Source organism: Ipomoea nil, unplaced genomic scaffold, assembly GCF_001879475.1.
Source record: "Ipomoea nil cultivar Tokyo-kokei standard unplaced genomic scaffold, Asagao_1.1 scaffold1407, whole genome shotgun sequence".
Lineage (NCBI taxonomy): Eukaryota > Viridiplantae > Streptophyta > Magnoliopsida > Solanales > Convolvulaceae > Ipomoea > Ipomoea nil.
Window position 1 is genome coordinate 4,284,196 of NW_017617835.1, and position 23,923 is coordinate 4,308,118.

General features: G+C 31.7%; 2 protein-coding genes across 3 annotated transcripts; both read right to left on the bottom strand.

Moving 5' to 3' along the window:
* Positions 1-10,521: 10,521 nt before the first annotated feature.
* LOC109186727 (ras-related protein RABE1c-like) lies at positions 10,522-13,619 on the bottom strand. 2 transcript variants are annotated; one of them, XM_019336839.1, is made up of 9 exons: positions 13,542-13,619; positions 13,244-13,370; positions 12,671-12,743; positions 12,198-12,298; positions 11,751-11,816; positions 11,528-11,625; positions 11,230-11,292; positions 11,053-11,145; positions 10,522-10,925 (listed from the first exon to the last, which is right to left on the bottom strand). In XM_019336839.1, the coding sequence occupies exons 2-9, from the start codon at positions 13,311-13,313 to the stop codon at positions 10,848-10,850; spliced, it is 642 nt and encodes a 213-aa protein (XP_019192384.1). In that variant the 5' UTR covers positions 13,314-13,370; positions 13,542-13,619; the 3' UTR covers positions 10,522-10,847. The 2 variants fall into 2 exon arrangements, with proteins under 2 accessions (XP_019192384.1, XP_019192385.1); XM_019336840.1 differs by having other exon boundaries at positions 13,244-13,367; positions 13,540-13,594.
* A 672-nt stretch (positions 13,620-14,291) lies between these two features.
* LOC109186729 (40S ribosomal protein S15a-1) lies at positions 14,292-16,913 on the bottom strand. Its single transcript, XM_019336842.1, has 4 exons — positions 16,786-16,913; positions 15,343-15,488; positions 15,102-15,262; positions 14,292-14,568 (listed from the first exon to the last, which is right to left on the bottom strand). The coding sequence occupies exons 2-4, from the start codon at positions 15,473-15,475 to the stop codon at positions 14,470-14,472; spliced, it is 393 nt and encodes a 130-aa protein (XP_019192387.1). The 5' UTR covers positions 15,476-15,488; positions 16,786-16,913; the 3' UTR covers positions 14,292-14,469.
* Between the last annotated feature and the right edge of the window lie 7,010 nt (positions 16,914-23,923).

Sequence of the window (23,923 nt, forward strand, 5' to 3'; positions counted from 1 at the left end):
ATGTTTGTAAAGTATACATGGGCTACATGCGCATTGTGGATCATCCTAATCTAGATTATGTTCCTGTTAGTTAATATAATGTCATATAATAGTTACATAATATATTAACTGAAATATCAACTTAGGTTTAATTTGCTTGATTCGGGACTAAAATTTTATAAGAATTTGTAATTCACAAGTCAAAGGCTCTTTTTTTTTTTTTTTTTTTTCTCGTTTTTCATACACTTTTTACATTGAAAAAAAAAAAGTATAAATAAACACATTTTTTTAGTTTCATTTGCTGTGTTTCCCATTTCACAACAAAATAAAAATAAAAATTTCTGTTATTTAATAAATGCATTAACGTATTTTGGGTCTTTAATTTATAATCACATATCATTGGTCTAGTAAATGAGAAGTTTCGCTTAATACTTGTGCCAGATTGAGGGTTCAATTCTGTTCTTGCGACAAATCGAAAAATATGGGTCATTGAAAAAAGTAAGAAAAATAAATAAAGATATTGTCCATGCATTAATATAGAATAAATACGAGGCCTATTTGACTTGGTGAGTGAATGGATGACGATCTAAGAACTTGAATGGGTTCACTTTTAAATAGGTTCAAACTTGAATAGGCCTATTTGAACTTTTATATCATGTTCACTTTTAAATAGGTTCAAACACTAATTTTTTAACTTACTAAAGTTAAGTTTTTTTTTTTTTTTTTTTTTTTTTTTTTTTTTTTTAATTTAAGCTCTAAGAATTAATAAAATTAAATTATATTGGTAAGTATGATATGTATGAAGTTAGTAATCTGAACTTTTCTAATAGCCTATCCTTACCCTAAAGGCTGAATCCCCAACCCTAAGGGCCTCCACACTCCGACCCGACAGAGCATGTGGGAGGATGTAAATTACGGTGACTCAATGAATTAGTAGACATAGACAAATGCTGGTGCCCACAAGGAATCTGTCCACTTTAGACGATATAATTCTCACACTGCCGCCGTCAAAGTTCGAACATTGGTCTCTTACCCTAAATACTCTAATAGCCTATCCTAACTAGTGGAGAGGTTTACACAATATGTAATTTATTCAAATTAATATTTTCTCTTTTTTAATCGCTAATCATTATTAGATATGATGAATATCATATTAGCTAGCGTTTTACTCGATCTTTTATTAGTGTATAAAATTTTTATATATTTTGTATATATATATATATATATATATATATATATATATATATATATATATATATATATATATATATATATATATATAAAGTTTTGTGTAAAGATATATATAAACCGGTATGGTTAAACTAGTTCCTTTGATGAATAAATTTTGTAAATTGATGATGATATTGAAGAAACCGGCCAATATATATCTCAACCATAAAAGTCTAAAACTAGTTTGATGAAATTGATATCATAATTTTTCATGTTTTCTAAAATATGATATTTTTAATTTTGTAGATATCACAAAGTGTTTGAAGGAAAAAAAAAAAAATAGAGAAGAATATGATGTATAGAAAAAAATGATATTGTTTGTGGACTATTACAAACTAGTAAGATTTATCCCGTGTACAGTCTTTGATAGTAATTGCAAGTTTTCTTTATGAGAACAAAAAAAAAAATGATACGTTAACATGAAGAATATTAAAGTAAAGATATTCATATTTTATGTAGTGCGTATGCGTTACTCACGAGTGCATTACACAAATAAAATAATTGGATTTGCATGCATTATGCATGATACATTTGATCATATCAATACCCTATATAATAATTAACTAGATGCATACATGATTATTTGTAAGTTTAAATCCTAAATTTAAGGATATATTTATCACTTCTACTTTAGAGATTGGTAAAAGAAATATGTCGCAGAATGTGCCTCAAATAATCTATATGCTTCAAATGCTTATACACTAGTGCACAAATGACTATTATGCATATAGCTTAGCTTGCACAAACCAATAGAAAACAATTAAGCAAGTTAATTATATTGTACACGTTATGTTAATTAGGTGTTGGATAAATTTGATATCTATAGTTGATCGAACTGTTGATTTGGTAACTACAAGGTTTCAAGTTTAACTCCCGGTAGGAGCGGCATATTGGTCTTTTTGGTTTGAGCGAATCAGCTACGGGCAATCTAGCTAGACTAGTTTACCTCATTGCGGTCATTTGCCAACTAGAATCACAAGGCAGAATTTACTTGGTGTAAACCCTCGGGTAGCGGGAAAAAAAAAAAAAACTTTATTGGTATACTTTTAAGGGAAAATGGTCAAATAGACCCTCGAACATTACCTAAAAAGTTAATTAGGTCTCTAAACTTTTTTAAAGTAGCAATTAAACTCATCAACATTGTATTTTGGTGCAATGAAGTCCAAAAACCGATTAGTGATCGACATGCTATCACAGGTCACTGGGATTCTAGCAAAAACGACCAGCGATCGGCGAACCAGCGCCGATCGTCGTGGATACCGAGGAAGCTAAGAAGGCGACCACTGGTCGCCTTCTTTCTCGGTTTCCAAGCGTCGGTTGAGGTTGCTGGAACCCTAGGGTGACCTGGCTAGTTTTTTAACTTTATTGCACCAAAATACAATGTTAAAGGGTTTAATTACTACTTTAAAAAATTTAGGGATTTAATTTTCTTAAGAAATGTTCAAGGGCTTATTTGACCCTTTTCCTTTTAAAATTTAATTTTACATATAACCATTATCCATTTTGAGTATCTACATATACAAAATTCTTCTCGTCATCAAATTGGTGAATCTAAATCCACTTTAACTCAACTCAAATCGATAATGGACTCCATTCAAAATAATATAATGCCTCAAAATGATCATTCAATCAATTGTCTATTTTATGTCAATTCACTCATGCATTATCTAATTTGGACGTATAAATATACAAAATTCTTCCCCACACATTAGAGAATCCAATTGCACTTTGACTTGATTCAAACTGGTGGTGCATCCTAGTCAAAATAATGCTTCAAATTAAAATGACTCACATGTATGTACATACGTACGTGTATGTATGTGTATAATGTGTATGTATATATGTAGGCGAATAAGTCAATATATATTCTTAAGAATAGAAAATTGAATTGAATCAAATGATAAAAGATAGGGAGTATATTTTTTAGACGCGTTATTATATATTTCATTCTTAATCTATTTCATAAACGTGTTAACTATGTTGCTGTTTATCTTTATGTATAAATCCACCCATTAATTTAAAAAATGAATGGCAGTACCACGTGATACTTGTTTTATAGCTAATAATTTGTGTTAATCATGTTTGTTACTGCATTACCTACCGATAACCTTTAACTCCTCAAGTCAACAACCAAACATGTAAACATTAATTATATTCTCATCTTAGAGTTGGGGTTCAGCCTTTGAAAGATTAATTATATTCTCATTCTTAATGTCATGGGTTATCTAGAGCTTAATTGAACCAAACAAGTGATAACCATGATAGGGAGAAATTTCAGGGAATGGGGGTGGGGTGCGGTGGGGGGTTGGGGAAATTTTCATATATATATAAACATAATAAGTTTCAATCCAGGTTATACCCCTGGTTTATGTCCGTTTTTCCTGTTAATCTTTTTTTGTACCTTATGCTATAAAAGTGGTACTACATAATTTTTTGGACAAAAATATCCCTCCCGTTATAACTTCTGTTATCTTTCCATATTATTATTACCATGTACATGCATACACATATTTTTTCTTACATCCTTCAATGGTAAGTTTGAATTCATTTAGGTTTTAATTAAAATGTTACCATAATTATATTTAATAATTTATCATTTCTATAATTCTTACCTCAATAATATTAATATGAATTATACAATTATATATATATATACACACACACACACACACACACACACACACACACACACACACACACACATATATATATATATATATATATATATATATATATATATATATATACACACACACACACACACACTATTATTTAAAAAAAAATTAATATAACTAAGATTTTAATATTGGGCATATATTTTTTTACGCATCGCGCATATAAAATACTAGTATATATGTATATATATATATATATATATATATATATATATATATATATATATATATATATATATATATATACACTAGTATTTTTTATGCGCGATGCGCAAAAAATGAGTTCCCAATATTAATCTATTATATTAAAATTTTAAATTTATTTAGATTTTAGATATTTAAATTATTCTAAATAATGATAATAATAATAATAATAATAATAATAATAATAATAATAATAATAATAATGTAAATCATTTTTATAAATTTGATATTTATATTTATGTAATAATTAACATATAACTCAAATATTTAATGTGTATATATTATTATTAATGAAGAAGATAAGAAAATATATGGTGGATGCATGTGCATGGTAATAACAGTGGAAAAGATAACGGAAGTTATAACGGTAGAGGTATGTTTGTCCAAAATATTTTAATGTACAACCTTTATAACATAATGTACAAAAAAAATTAACGGAAAAAACGGACATAAATCAGGGGTATAACTTTCATTCACACTTATTATGTTTATTATATATATATATATATATATATATATATATATATATATATATATATCGTGCGGTCGGTACGGATTCCACCATTAGGTATGCAGAAATGCACCACATAGTGTTCGAAAATGCACCAGAATGAAATGTCACAAAATGCAACACACCCAGAAAATGCACCACACATAATGATGTACTTTCAGACATTTTATAGTGCATTTATACCAACCTAATGGTGCATGACTGCACGTTCGCACAGGAAGCATGGTTTACACAAGAATCTGACCCTATATATATATATATATATATATAAAGCTTAGATGATATGGTTTAATTTGTCTATTGTTGAATATATAGTGCTTTTCATCTCAAACTAATTATTATAACAAAATGTTCAAATGTGCAAGTGGGATGGTCCAAGACATGTGAGAACATTATTATTATTATTATTATCATTATTGTTGTTGTTGTAAATGATGAGAGTGAAGTATCAACTGTTGAAAAAAAAAAAAAGTATAAAATGACATTTTAAATACAGTATCTATTTTGTAATACAAATATCAGTTGAATTTATTTATAATTTGGGATCGGGTTAAAGTAAATATGTGTTCTTCAAAGTAAGACAAAGAAATTGATATAATATTGTACATTCAAAACGAATAATGTGGTGAATAAAAAATTGAGTATCAAAATAAACTCATTTGAGTTAGAAAATGAAAGTTTTGTTACACATCGAAAAGGAAAGTGAATTTGCACGCACGAGTATATAACTATATATATACAATACCCTTTTAAATTGTCCACCAAAATAGTGGTGCGGTTGGAAATCAAATACCAAAACAAATTAAAAACCTTACTCTTCTTCCTCAAAAATTCGTGCTCCTGCGAAACCTAAGGTATTAATTTTCGTAATTATTCCTACATCAATTGCAACAAGTGGTTGAAGACAAAGAAGACATGCATGGGGTTATGAGAAATTCATGATTGTTTTTCAAGGGAAAAAAAAAACAAAATAAAACATTGGAAAATGTTAAAAGTGTTTGTGCGTTCGGAAATCTTTGTACGGATAGATGGAGAGTTTTTTGATACTTGTTAGGAAAAGATTTGTGGATAGGGAGAAGGATGTGGTCGATCCCATTGTTGACATCTAATAATATAGCATGCATGCATCATAAATTATTATTTGAAGTAATGGATATCATCGATGGATCGGATACTCTATAGATGCAAATGGTAAATCACTAAACCATGCACTTATTAGATTTTTTGTTTAGTTTAATAAAAATGGAAAGCTAAGAGGCCAGCCACGAATTAAGTGGACTCTCTCATCAGGCCATTAATCCAATCAACCCTACATATTCTACCTCCTTCTATTTTTTCTTTTCAATAATGAATTGTGTGTTGTGTGTGTATATATATATATAGGGAAAGGTTCAGGTGCGGGTATAGGTTTCTCGTGCGATTGGCGTACCTTAAAGCATTAAAATGACGCACCTTAAGTATACAAATCACGCAGCACACAAACAAAACGACACAAACCATTCACCTTAAATACGACACAAACCACGCACCGTATACACACATACAACAAAGCACCTTAAGAACACAAAACATGCGCCTAAGGTTTTAAAATGGCTCACAAGTTTCACACAACTGACGCACCTGAAGCATACAAATTACGCACTTTAAGAAGGAAAACCACGCACCTTAAGTTTCAACAACTACTCACATTAAGCACAAAACTCACGCACCTTAAGTTTTGACAACTACTCACATTAAGCACACAACCCTATTGTTTTATTTAGAATATTAAAAAATGTGTAATAATATTAAAAATAATGTTATTTATTTTATTTAAAAAAAACATATGGTTTCCGTGCGTAAACCAGACCTATGCCGGAAATCAAGGTTGTGATTGTTGTCGAAACGATTGTGGTCGAAAATCATTTTTTGGTCTGTGGAAAATAACTTCCATCAATTCAAATTTTGGCAGAAGTCATTTTCCTCCAAAACAATCATATTTTTCCAAGTCAACAACAAATGATTTTCGTTGACTTAATTTTTCAGACACATCAAATCATTGAAAACTCAAAAAATTATTTCCTCTGAATTTCCAAAGACACCCTTAGTTTAGTCTAAAATTATTTCCTTCTAAACTCCTAGGATAATCCACCCAAAAGTTGTATATATCATATATGCCAAATAATAGATAGAAAGCAAAGATGCTAAGCAAAAGTAGTTTGTGGGATCGAGTTAATTTTGGTAGAGCCACCTACATATATGATCCAGACCAGCACAAAGGATAAGAAGCACAATCCAATAATTCATTGCTGATTTCAGAATGTCGGACCTTGTTGAACAAAAACCTCATTGAAATTAAAGCAGAATTGAAAACAATACAAATGAAGAAAAAATAAGTGTGCAACTTTTTTTTTTTTTTTGATAAATTTGAATCATAAGATGAATATTGATGTTACGATTGAAGATGATTTATGATAATATAATGATTATTTATAAGGGTCTTAAGTTTTTACGTCATTTTTTCAAGTTATAATCGGTACCAATAAATAGCTAGCTTAATTGTTGGACTTTAGACCCACTATGTCTTGCTTAAGCAATTTAACTATATATGATAACAATGATATGAAAATGGTAGGAGTAATCCCAGTCAAGTTGGTTAGATCAGATATTTAATTTGGTTCCCGTGACAGCTGTTTATTGATCTTCTTAATTTAAGTCAGACAGTTATAGACAACCTAAACTGTTTTACCATCGACCTGATAGTCTTTGACTTTCACCCAGATGTGAAAATTGAGTCTTAGAATATACTCGGTACTACTTTAGAATCTTAGTTTGTAGTTGCGTATAACTAAGCCTCTCAACATAATTGGATAGGGTGATACCAAAAGGAAAGAGAATGATAACAAACCATCAGGCACTTACAACTACAGAAAAAGGAGTACTAAAAATGGACTCCACTGCGCATTCCCACTCCTCCACTATACGTGACGTTTCAACTTATAGGAGGTGGCCATGGAATAAAGGTAAGCCTATTCATATCCGAGATGGCAATGAGTCAGATAATATTAGTACCAAATTCTCTAAAGTCTGATAGGATAGATTCAAATGGTTGATAATTGAGTCTGAAACAGGTTGTCATGAGTTATTTTCGCATTCTGAAATCATATTTGTATTTCTATGTAGTTTTATGTCAACAAGAACCCTACTCGTACCGATTGTCCTTTGTTCATGGTCCAAGAATGGATAACCTTGTTACATTGGATTTTGCCTTGTTTCCTTGAGTTCTAATTGTTAATCTAATTTGTGTTACATGCCAAGTTAAAATATGAGACACATAATAAGTTAAAGGGAAAATTGCATCTTTAGTCCCTGAGTTATAACTAAGTTTCGACTCAGTCCCTAAGTTATGGCAGTATTCGAGTTTAATCCCTCAGTTATGAGCAAAGTGGTGAGTTTGGTCCCTAGCATTAATATTCTGTCTGTAGCTAACAGAAAACTTAAAAATAACTTAATAATAGAGGGTTAAAAAAGGAATTTCAAATTATAATCCTCTTCTTATGTTAAAACTCATTGCGCAACCGTCATTATTTTCTTCTTATATCTAACGGAAGTGGGAGATTTCAGAGCTTGGGGAAGAAAAAAACCTTCAATTATAGGTATAATAAGAAGAAAAAAATGACTGTTGCACAACGAGTTTCAACATAAAAAGATGATTATAATTTGAAATTTCTATTTTACCCCTCTATTATTAAATTATTTTTAAGTTTTCCATTAGCTATAGATAGAATATTAACGCTAGGGACCAAACTCGCCACTTTATTCATAACTGAGGGACTAAACTCGAAAACGACCATAACTTAAGGAATGAGTCGGAACTTGGTTATAACTTAGGGACTAAAAATACAATTTCCCTAAGTTAAATTACTTAATGAATAATGCCTTTAAATTTCACTATGAAACTTCACCCTCCAAGATTGACTCATAAAGCTCAAACGAGGATGAGATCATATCAAAATTATCGTTGCAGTTATGAGCAAGTTAGCACTTAACACGAAAACAAAACAGAAAAATACCTAAAACTTTAAAAAAACAAAAGCAAAACAAAAAAAACAAAACAAAAAAGACATACAAACATGTATATATGTATAGGAGGGAAACTTTGGAAGAATGACCAGGGATCGAGTCTTACCAGCCGCAGTGTGGGAGCAATCTCTCAAAGTGAGGGGGCTTCTTGTGCGCAGTGAGCACCGGTCTAGTCTCTATAATTCATGATTAGTTGAGTCACCATGATTTACATCTTCCCAAATGCTCTGTCGGGCCGGGGTGTGGGGGCCCTTAGGGTTGGGTTCAGCCTTTTAGAATAATGTATAGGAGGGAAAGGCTAACTCATAGAGCCCGAATACTCGTATCTCGATCAAAATCATCGCCCTACTTATAAGAAGAAGAAAACGCAAGAGAAATATACAATTATGTGTATTTGTAAATATATATTTTCTTTTAATATACATAAATATTAAGGAAACAATCTCAAAATGTGGTGTTAAAGTTTGTGTGTATCACAGCTTATGAGCAGTAAAGTTGATTCTGTTGGCGCAAACTAAAACTACAAAACTTTATTTGTCAACTTGCATGCATCAATCATTAGCAGTACGAACGCAACAACAAAACCTAATTATTATCCCAAAAATTTAAAAACAAAAAAATCAGCATCAATGATGTCAAGAAGGAGGACAAAATTTTGCAGATGCAAGCAAGCATCACTAGTCACTAGATGAATGATTGAAGGGTTGATTCTGAATAAAATATTTGAGCAGAATCTGTGATGAATTTTGATCCAACTTCCTTCAGAATGGATAGTTGAATTTTGCACCGGGCGGTTCTCAGACAAGAAACCAGACATCATATCATCCAAACACCAAGGAAGAATTCTCGATCAAGATCAGCTTCGGTGAATCCATAAGAAGCAAGGTCTAAATCATCTGGTATTTGCCGCTCCTCCAAATTCAATGGGTCCAATTTAGCTTTCATGTGACCATTAACCTGGTAAGCTCTTGCAAGCAACAGCAACCGCATACCTTTCTTGAATCGTTTGCCCAGAAACCCCCGCGGATGCAGAAGCCTGACCAACAAAGTTTCTGAAGAAGTTGTCCTATGACTCATCAACACTATTTGGATCTTGCTCCCAAGCTCGTTGAAGCTCCTCACGGGTATAGTATTTGGTTGGAGGAGAGAATTACATGGGAAATGAATTACTGAGAATAAAATGAAAATTTACAGGAATAAAATTACTGCGAATTTCAATTGCAATGTTTGGTATACATAGAAATTGAAAGGGAATAAGTAGAATAACGTCCAATGAAACACGGCTATACTTTCTAGAAGCATGTATTTGGTACACCAAATCTTTTCTTAGTTTTGAGACAAATATTTAAACTAATGGAGAGTTTTACAATATATTATAATAACTTCTCGGTTTGATGAATACTCCATCCATCTCGAATTGGTTGTCTCGTTTGGTTTTTGCACACTTTTTAAAGAATTAAAGTAAATACTATGTGTTTTCCAATTATGCCCATCACTTTTCTCACTTCTGGAAATAAAAGCAATAAAAAAAAAAACAAAAGTCATAAGGGTAATTTAGAAAACATAGAATGATGATGATCTTCAATTTTAAAAAGAGGACAACACAAAATAAAAAGGAAAGTAAGTCAATTAAAATGGGACAGGGGGAGTATTTGATTATTTGACAATGCTGTTTAACTAGAAAAAGTATCCCGTCCATGTGAGAATTGAGATATATTTATTTTCATTAATATTAATTCAAAAAAAAAAAAAAAAAAATTCTAGACTCGTCAACCACTGCATGAGGCAAATTAAGGCTCAGGCAGCTAGCCAATGAAAATTTGAGCCTATCTTAGGAACAAGAAAAAAAGTGTTTGAACGTAACTCAAAACACTGGAAAATTTATTTACAGATATAAGAGCACCAAATTCGTAAACATGTTATCTTACACACAAGAAGTAAATATTGTATTGTTGGAATTACATGTTCTTTGTTCTTTCTACATAAAAACAATGGATAATGCCAATGATAAAAGCAAGGGCAGCTAGGAAATGAGCAAAACAGTCAGACAACATAATTGACACAACAATCTCCACACATAAAATGGTAAAAGAATGGAAGGGCGCTTAAGCATGGACAGCCAGATTTCATCGCAATCAATTTATAAGCCAAGCGCTAGAACTACCCATCTGAATGGCCTCATATGATTAGGCACAGCAAGCTGACTTTGCTGCTGGCTGGCCGGCAGCTCCCTGGTCTCCTTGGTTAATCTTGATTGCCTGCGGCTGCAACCACCAAGTTTATGGCGTCACTTTTAGATTATAGAAGTAATAACCGAACATTGTAGAATGCTTAAGAGTTCTCTCTCTCATTTCAATGAGAAAGTAGAAAATAGTGGAAAAGATAATGTACCTCAGCCTTGTTATCAGATTCAGAGAGCCTGTGCTTAATATCTCTTGCAATTGAAAAGAAAACCTCCTCCACATTCATGTTTGTTTTTGCACTCTGCAGCAATTTACATCTAAAGGCTACAAAAAGAACTAACTCAAATTGAACTTATGTTCAGTAGATTAGATGGATTGAACTTACAGTTTCAAAGAACTTGATCCCATACTCATCAGCAAGAGCTTGACCCTTAGAGGTTGGCACAGCCTAATATGATGAAAGAGTGTATCAGTGTTTTCATTCACTTATGCATTAATACGAAAATGCTAATCAAGTAGCAAAACTTGAGCAATGGTTTGTTTCCAACACAGTTTATACAAGGAAATGCACATGTTTAATTGGAATTAGTGTATTTTAAAGCAGTAGTGACAAATCTACAATTTAACCAGATTCTGAATAAAGGTTTTCATGAGGCCTTATATCTGTTATTACAATCACCTACCCTTTTGCTTTCATCCATATCAGCCTTGTTCCCAACCAAAACCTTGTTGACATTATCAGAAGCATGTTGCTCTATGTTGCGGATCCAGTTCCTGATGTCTGAAAATACCAATTAAAGATTTTTTTAAAAAACAGTGTTGGCATGAAGATGGTGAAGCAGTAAATCCAGGTTACAAGTTTGAAATGAAAATAAGAGAATAGAAGATGGTAGTGATAGAAAATACTGTTGAAAGATGATTCATCTGTGACATCATACACTAGCAGAATACCCATGGCTCCTCGATAATATGCTGCCATAAAACAAAGCAAATTTAAGCTAAACATCATAAATTAGACTTAAAAAAATCATGTTCGTTCACTGAGTTTATGAGATACAAACTTGCCGAGGTGGATAGGCTGGACGGAAGAGCATGCCTGTGAAGACAGTGGCTCCTTATGGAATAGACAAAGATAAGAGTCACAAGTTCAACATCAAGATCTACAAGATTCATGCTAAAATAGCTACATCCCTTGGCCCCTTGGAGCAGCAGTTAAAGAGTCCAATTTCAATGAAAAACAATTAATGGAAATTGCATATTTAATCCCTTCCACCCATATGCTGAAAACTACATAAGAAGAAGAATGTTAAATTAAACTTGGTTAATTTTATAGAATGAAGCCAATCCATGTACCTGTAGTGATAGTCCTGAACCGCTCTTGACCAGCAGTATCCCAAATTTGCAACTTGATGCGCTTTCCATCAAGTTCAATTGTTCTTATCTTAAAGTCAATACTATAAAGAGAGAAGGGAAAGACATGTAAGGATAAACCAATAAAATAAAAATAAAAAAGGAGAGCAAATCATCAAAGAGAATTTAATTCTGAAATTAGGAATAGAAGACCTAATTCTAATCACATATAAAAACATTCATTCAAAGTTATTTTTAAATTAAGTTCCTCTATGTTGCCAATAGTGGTGCATGAGTTAATTCCAAATCAACTCAACTCCACAAACAATAAGAAGTATCCTTTACCCCAATACGAAATGTGAATCACTTAAAAAATGCGCAAGCATCATATTATAGCTACCAAAAGTTTCACATGTTCAAGTACTAAACCTCTCATATTCTAATGACCATTCCAAAGGAAAATGGTAAAGACATACCCAATTGTGGTAATGAAACTTGTTGTGAAGGAACCATCTGAGAACCGCAGAAGCAAACAACTCTTCCCCACACCTTCAAACACATCCAGATAATATGCCACACATTAGCAATTTAGCATATCAGATGAACTCCTTCCTTATCTAATCAACCACTCAAATCAGGAGCAACTAGCTAAACATGATCATCTTGGGCATTTACATATTTACACTATTTCTGACACAAAACTCAATAGCATTGGGTCACTAATGGGAGCTAGCACAAAAGGGGGAAAAAAACACATAAGATTCTAGGAAAATAGAAGTTTTACAAAATACATAACCTACATTTTAAATACAGGCACACAGACTTATCCTATCAGAATTAGGCGCGTCATTGTAATACATAATCCGAAAAAACACCATTGCCGACAATAAATTAGCTCAGACATATCAAATAATCGATTCGCTATTGACGGCACAGGACGAATGCCATAAAACAACCAGCGATTATCATCAGATTCAAAGACGTAACTGCAATTTCATTTCACATTATGAAATATATATAAGAAATGTGAACGGAAGAAGAAAACAAACCGCTATCGCCAATGAGAAGCAGTTTTATAAGAAAATCATAATCCGCCCTAGCCCTAGCTGGAGCCGCCATCCTCTCTTTCTACGATATATATAATCAACAATGCAAAACCCTAGCAATTCGTGTCTGCAACACCGCAGCGCATAGCATCAGCAATGATTATCACAATGAGAGGCTCCGTGTTACGGAATCAGAGGTAAAAAGCCATAAAATGAGTTCGATTTGAACAACAGATTCAACAAATGCATAGAAATGAAGGCGTCCATAAAAGATATTGCCGGTTAGAGAGGTGGTTTACCTGGGTGTGGTGGTCCGCACTGCGCAGGCTACCAAGGAATCAAGGATTAACGCTCTGTCTTCAATACGTGTCAATGCGCATCTTAATTTCATATAATTTTTTTAATTAATGTATTTAAACGTATATTTTTATTCTTCCACTCCATTTATTGATACAACCTTTTTTTTCTACTTTTATTATTGATTATATTAAAAAGGTGGACTATTGGAAAAATAATTTTGTTAAGTATCTATGTTTTAAATTTTATATTTTATTAATTAATTAATTAGTGAATACTATTATTAATTAATTAATTAATAATAAAATAAGAAAATATTCAGAATAACAATAACTCACTGAGCTTAAGGAGTTAAGGGACAATGACTATTAAAAATAATTTTTTTCATTATTTCTACCTTCTGCTTCACTAAGAGAAATGAATAGTTCTATAATAACTCTGTATTTTTTAAAATTGATACAGACCGATTTTTTTTTTCTATTACAATGTAGTATCTATTCACGGAGGCTCAAACTCACAATCTCTCATATAGGAGTCCAACCCCGGGTACCATCTGAGCACAAGATGTTTGGCACACATCTCACATATATATATATATATATATATATATTAACACGACATTTGTACTGCCTTTTCATTGTATGTGTAGTAATTTTAGTAGAAAACATCATTTTCATTATTTTTAATATTAATATCGGGTCAAATTTGGTGAAATAGACCAAATAAAAGGTCTGCAATGAGTAAGAACTAAGAAGGGGTAAAAAGTAAAATGTGATTCAACAATCAACACAAACCGATGTACTTGTCTAGTACTATCTGCTAAACATATTAGTCAGCAAGAACAACATTGTTCCAAAAAAACAGTAAGGGCAACAAAATCTGGGTACACTTTTGAGTAATATAAAATCCAAATCGAACACAACAAAACAAGTCTAATAAAAGAAACCAAGGACTTTTCCTCCAACATTCTTGCGCCTTGCTTCCTCATGGTCCATGATTCCGGCAGAAGTAGTAAGCACAATATAGCCGAACTGCAAGTTAAAACAGATGAAATTTTAAAGGGAGAAAACAAAATGTAAGAAAACATACAGGTGATGATAACTCATGGGCAGAGGAATTTAGAAGGAATAAATTTCATTAGATATGTACTTCTCATGGCCAGTCCCAAGAGGTAATAGCTGAGACAGCTCCCCAAGGCGACAGGATATGAGATTGCCCCCTTTGGACAAGCAGGAGTCTCTCATTTACATGAGTGCCTCAACTGCTGACATCAACAAAAAGAGCTTTATTATGTGACAAGTGCTAAACTTGAGTCTTGCGAGCATTAAAAGGCTTGCCTCAAATCATTGTTGACTTGTCACACTAGGCTATAATGTTACAAGTTATAGAATACGAGTGATAAAGTAGAAAAGAAAATGAACTTCATGGACAGGATAACCTAAATACATGTGATTGGATGGAAATTATTTTTTACTGTCCCTCAAGTGTTTTCCGTGAGGAAAAACTGGTGACCAATAGGTACATTTCAATGAAATATAAATATATGACAGCTGCGGAAGTATACCTGTCTTGACGGAAGCAACCTTGCAGTCCATCCTTCGATATCCTTGACACCAATATCAAACCGAGGACTAATCACACCACACTTGTTCAGCCTTCCATTGAGCTCAACTACGATTTTGCCAGACCTATGATCATCAACAAATTCGAATTCCCCAATATATCCTGCAAGGCATTATAGACTAAGCACATAAAATGTCAAAAAAAATGAAAATAATAATAACCCACACAAGCATTAGACATACCATGCTTTTGCATCACAATGAGAAACTTGATGATCACTTTTGAAGAAGGCCTAATCATGACCTGGCGCTTTCCCCTCTTCTCAGCATTGTACATGCTCTTGAGAGCATCATTCAACACACTAACTCTAACCATTTTTAGCAATAATCTGTATTAAAGTATAATCAAGCAGTTAGGAATTAGGAATTAATCATTATAGACGTATGTCAAGGCATGTAGCAACTAGCAAGAATAACTCCACGAACAAACACACCTCAAACCATTACACAAGTCATTTTAGCTCTCAGAATGATCCATTAAAGGAATTCAGCATAGAGGAAAATAGGCAATAAATATATTAGGGCAGAAAAAACCTTTATGCTACTCGAAAACGCCATATTCATAAACAATCTAAATAAAGCTATAAAACGCATTCCTAGGTAAAAGGTGCAAACATGCACGCATAAACACTATAGATGCAGAAACCGACCATAGATACAAATACACTCAACACATCATAGCAGAAAAAGCAATTCAAAATTATAAATGAATATGGTATACTATTTAAAGCCTAGAAAGGTTTCAACATGTATTCGTATCAATCAAAATGAGTTTTCATTTTGCAACATGAAAAATAGGATAACCGGAAGCTTATAGGATCACCGCGTTGAGTTCGTCTTTGATACATCCAACTTCTATCCATATTACTCATTTATAGATGCCTATATATTTACATTCACATATATTATCATGATTTTCAAAGTAATGTATAATAAAAGGAAAATGAAATCAAAAAAGTTCCCTATATAAGCAAAGACAACACATTTAAATAAATAAACACTAGTAAATACTGAATTTCGTGCCACTCCTCGACTCTAACTTGGGTGAAAATGGGCAGAGTTGTAATTTGCATAAACAACTCTGTAATTTGCATGTACCGTAACAACTAATCAGAATACTCATCACTACTTAAGTCAAAAGAAACAAACAACAGAATCAAATGTAATAAAGTTTAGAATAGGATAGTTTCACCTAAGATAAATTTAGGATTCTATAATTTCATTTTACTGTTACTGAACTTTGATATACTGTCTTACTTATTTATTTTATATGCTGATGATTTCCAGTTTTCCATCATAAGCTTCTCTATTAGAATCTTGATAGAAAATGGGATAAGTTAGCTTCATTATAATGGGGAAGGAAACTCATTCTTAAGTTAGCTTCTCTATTTAGTAAAAAGCTTTTACTTTATTAATTCTTTTCCTTTTCGCCTTTCTCCTCTTTCTCCTCTCTCTCCCTTCCCTAGTCCACCATTCTATTGTCTTCTTATTACTGAACACTAATGAAAGTTTTATAGACTTGTTTTTAGGAGTTGTATACTATGTCCAAACTTCAATCTAGTTTATAGAAAAACAAAAAATTTACTTCAAAAAAAAAATAAAAAATAAATAACAGAAATGAATTACCAGTCACAGACGGAGGAGGCAGTCACGGATGGCAACGACGCTCTGCTGCGACGGCGACGGCGATCCGCGATTGCTCCGGAGACGATGAGATGCGCAGCTGATGAAGAGTGTGCTTCTGCTATTGCGGAAGAAATATAAAGGAGACATGGAAGTATGCGGGGGTTAGGGTTTTGTGTGCGTATGGGCCGTTTGGGTCGATTAACGAAGGGGCTGCAACAATATTTGTATTGGATCTATTAAGAGTTTGTATAATGGATCTGTTTTCTACTAGCCTGTTGAAGTGCAATCGTTATATCCTACACCACGGCGCACATAGCACTGTGCGCCGCGCGCCTCCCAAAACGACGTCGTTTTGGAGTAGTGTTGGGAGGCGCGGTAGGAAGTTACTGAGATTATGTGTATTTGTTCACAACGTTATGTGTATTGGTTCATACAGTTATGTATATTTTTTATACAATTATGTACATTCTTTTTATACAATTATGTACATCCGAATCAGAAAATTTGTGTGTATTATGTTAAGAGTTGATGTGTATTATGTTAAAAGTTTATGTTTATTATGTATTATGTTAGATTATGTGTATTATCTTTTAAAAAGAGTATGTATATTTTGTTATATAATTATGTACATTCATGTATAACATTATGTGTATTCTAGTATAATATTATGTACATCCTTGAACAGCGGGTTTTTTTTTTTTAAGAAAAAACTACTGCCATTCACTGGGGCGGGAAATTTCAAAAAAAAAAAAAATTAAAACGACGTCGTTTTGCATCTGGGCGCATAGTGCAACGCGCGCCGTGGTGTAGGATATAAATTGTCGTTGAAGTGTTGAGCAATCGTTATGCTATGGATCCGTGTCCAACATGTATTATAGACACGGTAACGATGCTGTTAGTGGCACCATTATCTTCCACTTTTTAAAAAAAATTTCAGACTGCTTCGTTATAGGAGTATATGTTCATAATTTTATCACTATATGTTCATAATTGTAAGTTCATAATGTCAGAGCTCTGTGTTCATAATTTCATAACTGTACATTCATACTTCAATAACTGTACATTCATAATTCTGTAACTGTACATTCATAATTCAATAACTGTAAATTCATAATTTTCGAAGCTCTATGTTCACAATTTTAGAGCTCTATGTTCATAATTTCATCACTATATGTTCATATTGTAAGTTCATAATGTCAGAGCTCTGTGTTCATAATTCTATAACTGTACATTCATAATTCCCTAACTGTACATTCATAATTTTTGAAGCTCTATGTTCATAATTTTATCACTATATGTTCATAATGTCAGAGCTCTGTATTCATAATTCCATAACTTACATTCATAATTTCATAATTGTACATTCATAATTCTATAACTGTACATTCATAACTCCATAAATGAATAACGCCGTTAAGTGCGAGGTAAAAGTAAATTTTTGTTTTAACTAGAATGCCGCGCTTTCTCTAAAAACCACGTCGTTTTTAGTAACTGAATGCTGTTAGCTATCGGGATTTCCATCAATTCTTCAATAGCGGCGGGGCAATTTAGTCCGATTCAATGATGTGCACAACAATTGAAGCACAAAGTACAACTCGCATTGACAGAAAGAGAGTATTTTTTTTAAGGATATGAAACTATTTCTCACACTAAATTTATAGACAAATATTTGTAAATGACAAATTAACTTTTTCATTAATAACTAAATGAGGGATCGGTGATGAAATAATGGCTCGAACTAGCCCAAATAGATCTTCATAATCCAATCCAGTCACCTTAGTCCAATCCAATTGTAGTGCTCCGGGCTTTCATGAGGGTCTACCCTGAAGACCGAATTAATTTCCAGCTTTTAAAGTACTCCGGACTTTTATAAGATTCTCAAAAATGTCGTTAGGAGGCCTTTCGAACTCAATCCACTCACAACCCTTTAAGTATTTGATTATCATTTCAATATTTGAACCAAACACACCGCAAGGTACTCACACAAGTCATGCATATAGACATTGGGTTTCATTCCACTATTGGATGATTTGATTGTCTTTCTAGTTAATAGTGGTTGATTGAAATGTGAACATTTCATCTAAGGCTCTACAGAGTACAAATGATGGCAATTCATGTTGGGAACATTTAAGAGGCATTTATTGAGTTTGTCTCTATTTACTTGTCGCTTGACGTATTAACTCATCTTTTCTTACCTTTTATACTTCAACCCTTTTTACAAGACTTGAAGTGTTATATAGAGGGAATAAGGGGAGATCCTGACGCGTGTGGTTAGAATTTGCACTCCCGTTATTCTTTTACCCCCTGTTTTTTGTGGATCATTTGACCACCTTGTCCGTGCTACAATCATAACATATGAACGTGTGTATTGCTCCCTTTTTTCTCTCCATCTTTGTCGCACTTCTCCGTGACTGGTAAGGAATGGACAGTTATAGCTTGTACTATATAACCCGTCATTCCCACTTCACTCAAACACACGCATAATCCATCTTTTTGCTTGAGTTAATCTGAACATGTTTTGTCCTGCGAATCTGTGAGTCCTGTCGGGAGCATGCGATACCCTAGTCGCAAATGCTTTTAAGGTAGTGTTCACGAACACGACACTGATATAATCTTCTAATCCTGCTACTCACAATCCAGCCATATCAAAACAGTAGCCACTCCCTTTATGACATTGTTGTTTTCCGGTCAAAGTTTCTGCATTTTCTATCGTAAACCCCATATGACAAAAGGATGGAAAAGTTAATGGTGGAGTTTAGCTATAATAAAATTAGAATAGTGAAATTTTAAGTCGTTTTTCTCTAATGGTAATAGTCTACTTTTAATTTGATCATTATGGTCATTAATAAAACACGCCATGTTCCTATAACACCCTCGTTCAACATTCTCTGTTCATCTCTCTTAAAAAAAAATGCTTCATTTTAATTTGAATGAAACAAAACTAAAAAAGTATATTATTATTATTATTATTATTATTATTATTATTATTATTATTATTATTATTATTATTATTATTATTATTATTATTATTATTATTATTATTATTATTTGAGAAAGCTGGCAACGAGTGGTTCATGGGTCAACATTGGAAATGACTTCATAATGTTTTCTCATGCAATAATTAGTAGATTATAGACGGTATGATTTTAATTAAATATACTTAATTGTATATTTTAAGTCATTTCAAAAAGTTTTCGTGCAATAATTAGTAGATTATAGACGGTATGATTTTAATTAAATATACTTAATTGTATACTTTAAGTCATTTCAGAAAGTTATTTCATATTCAACAGACGAAAACCAAATTAAAAAAAAAAAACAAACAAACAAACAAACAAAAAAACAACAACAACAATCATATATAACTTTCGGGTTGAATCACTGCTTTTTTATCATGAAAAATCACATTTATTAATTGATGACCGCATTAGATAGGTAAACTTCGTTTGTATAATAATCTGCAAATAAAACCACGTAAGAGTACTCTATGCAAGGAGCTGAGTTCAGCATAGAAAGTGTTAACAATAATTGAACATATGACTATCATGTATGAGAATTATACTTCAATTACTATAAATTTATGTGAGATGTAATAAATATATTAGAATAAAATATAAAAATTTGAAAAATAATATTTAATGTTATACCAATCTTAAGTTGATACGCAATACGCATAGCTTTATAGTTAAATTCAATACTAAGTGTAGCCAAAATAGGATTGGTTAGTTGCTCTTTGTTTTCTTGTTGTACAATAGTTAAACTTTTTTTAAAAAAAAAAAAAAAAAGAAAAAAAAAGAAAAAAAAAAAAGAAAAAACTAACGTTGGATTAGGGCATTGGTCTAACTGGTTGGAGATGAAAAGCTTTGTAAGTTTTTATTTTGACATTTGAATGAAATATTTTTTGTTAAATTTTATAAATTAAAGATCTCAAATTGTTTGAAGGCATACATTGTACCCCTCTATAAAACATATCCTAACAATACTCTATCATTGCAAATTTAAAATCTCTTCATAATCGTTCTCCCTTTTTATGTAACATTTTTTAAAGTTAAATTTGTAGTTCATACACACTAAACTCACGTGCAATTGTGACAACAAAAATTTATATTATTAGACATTTATTTTTAGTTAGGTCAATTTCATTTTATTGAGTTTTTGACTGTGTTTGTATGCCATTTGTATTATATTATTTTTATTTTTTTTATTTAGTATATTCGACTCATAAATATTATAATTTCTCATAGTTTAAACGATACCGTGAATTGTAATTAAGATAAATAATTTTTTATTTTTTATTTTAGTGTGAGAGAAAAAAAAAAAACTAAATATTTAGGATCATATGGTAAATATTATATAGGGTGGCCTGCACGGTACTTATGGATGATTTTTTTTAAACAAAATTTTCTTCTTTTTTTTTTGAAACAATATTTGGATAATGATCTAATTGGTTGACTAGGCTGCCAAGTCAGAGGAATATAATATAAACATTTACAATATCAGTTGACATATTCATGTAAATATATAAAATATATTTCTCAATTCATATTATTATATTGCCATTAGGTTTAATTAATTATTCATAGCCCAAAAACAGCAAAAAGAAAATCTTAAAAGTCAATGAAATAATACGTACAATACCTAAAGTACAAACGTCTTTGAAATTAAAGTCTATATAATTCAACATAATAATAACAACAACTTTACCCTATTAAGGAGTGGTTATGCGAATGTAGCATGATTTTCGTACTAGAATGTCACGAGTTTGATTATTCCTAACATTATCTTAGTTAAGTCCGTTACATTGCATGCATATGATCTTTTTTTTTTTTTTTTTTTTTTGTGCGGTACGTTTACTTCTTTGTGTGGTTGTGAACATCATTTACCCAACGCACACTCTTAGATAATGATTGCAGGTAGTATGTAATAATAGTATTAGATGCAATTTCGAGGTAACTATCAAGTGTTTGAGGGATCAACAAATGTATACCGATATTGTGAGTAATATTCTATAAGTTTGTAATTGTGAGATGGATATGCTCTTAGAGTCCCAAATATATAGTTCATGTTTTAAGAGAACTAAAGGCAGACGCGCTAGCAAACCTCCCCATCCATCAAATTAAAGAAGGGGTACGGTTTACACTTTTCACATTAAGATGCCATCTTCTCCACCTATCTCTATCGTTTTCTTGAGGAAGACTAACTCGTGATCAAACATTCGAGACAAGCAAGTCATTGTAGTTGTTGATAACTAAGTGTTTATGCCAGTGTCTCCCTTTCTTCTACATCCAATAAAAAAAAGCTATACAACCTTATTAAATTACAAATATATCTCTATTACTCTCGACATTTATATGAACTCTCCAAATATTTATTACTACTTAATCAAGAGGTTAAATTATGGTGCTGAAAATTTATGTGGGAGAACATATATGAAAAACGACATTAGTTAGAAATCATGGTTAGGTAGGTTGATGATTACACAATTAGAAGCAAATCCCATGTTATTACATGTGTTAAACATACATGTTTTCTTACTATTGTATTTTAGGGAATCGCCTAGCTCAAGATGCTGGCAATTGATACAGAACAAACATTAACTTTTTTATTGACTTCAATTTTAATAATTATATATTCACAACCAAGTCAAACAATTACCATTTGTTCTTTTTTTTTTTTCCCCCTCTAAAGATTATTCAATAAGAAAAAAAAAATATGGTAATTTTGAAGAGGCCGTTGAGGGTCAAAGTTCAATTTATTCATCGAGTACAAAATAGAACAGTTAGAGAATTTTTGGTACTTTAATTTCACATCAATTAAATTTTCAAAAAAATATTTTCAAGAAATATATTTGATAAGTATAACTTTACTGTAAAAATTAATTAGCTTGTTTGGTGTTACTCTGAAAACATAACAATTAAATTACCTAAAAAATTAATTAACACGTTTGATTTTATATTTAGTACATTCATGCCAATATTTAAATTATTAGTGCAATTGTAATTAATTGTCACCGGCACATATTTGTGCCCGATTGGTTTTATATTGTCAAGTATGTTCATATTTAGATTCGAGGTTATAAGTTATAACATAGTCATCCTCGTTATAATGGATGAAATAATTTGTCCAATTTAGACAAAGAAGTCACGTTTATGTCCCCACCCTCAAAAGAGAATCCCATTGCCTTACAATTGGTATAAACATTTAGTTCATAGGTGCATGTCCCTTAAAATGGAGTCTAATGGGTCAACGTGTTTGAGGATATTTTGTTTAATACTCTCGTATATATAAGCAAATTAAGGTTGTAATAAATTGGAATAGGGAGGAATAAGTTCCAATTGTTATATTTTAGATTAAGTTCCACTGTGCGTCAATCATTATATAATGGATCATGATTCATCTTATAAGATGAACCACTGACATAAAGTACGTTTTTAATATACTAAAGATATATTTTGAATACACTAAAAGTTTACCTTTGAAGAGTAATTATTGAAGTACTAAATGTTCATTATTTGGTATATTATGAAATAATGAACTTTCAATACACAAATAATGTAGACTCAATAAATACTTAATAGACCATGGTCCCCAGTATAATTTGCAACTACGCGCATGGTAGATATTGTCCATATTATGTACCATCAGTTAGCATATTCGTTAATAAATTATGTACCTAACACAATTAACATATTATGTCTTTAGTTAATAAACAATATATTTATTACAATTACTGTATTATGTACATGCAGTTAACATATTATGTCATTCAGTTTAATTATATATACATAATTTGTTAACTAGAAGTACATGTTAATTGTAATAAATATATAATTTATTAACAAAAAATACTAACAGTTGATACATAATCCGGACAAAATCCACCATGCCCATAGTTACAAATTATACTATAGACCAACCAAGGTCCATAAGGTAAGGTGGACACTGGTCTATGGTATAATTTGTCAGGAAGTTGGACTCCCTTCCGGAGCTGTTCGATTTCAAACCGTCAATTTTGGATAGTCTAGTTTATCTTTTTATGATCTTTTGTCAAATAGAGTTACAAGGTAAGCTTCATTTAGAGTTCACATATAGTAACTGCAAGTCTTTTTTGTAAATTAAAAGAATAGGGAGAAGTAAG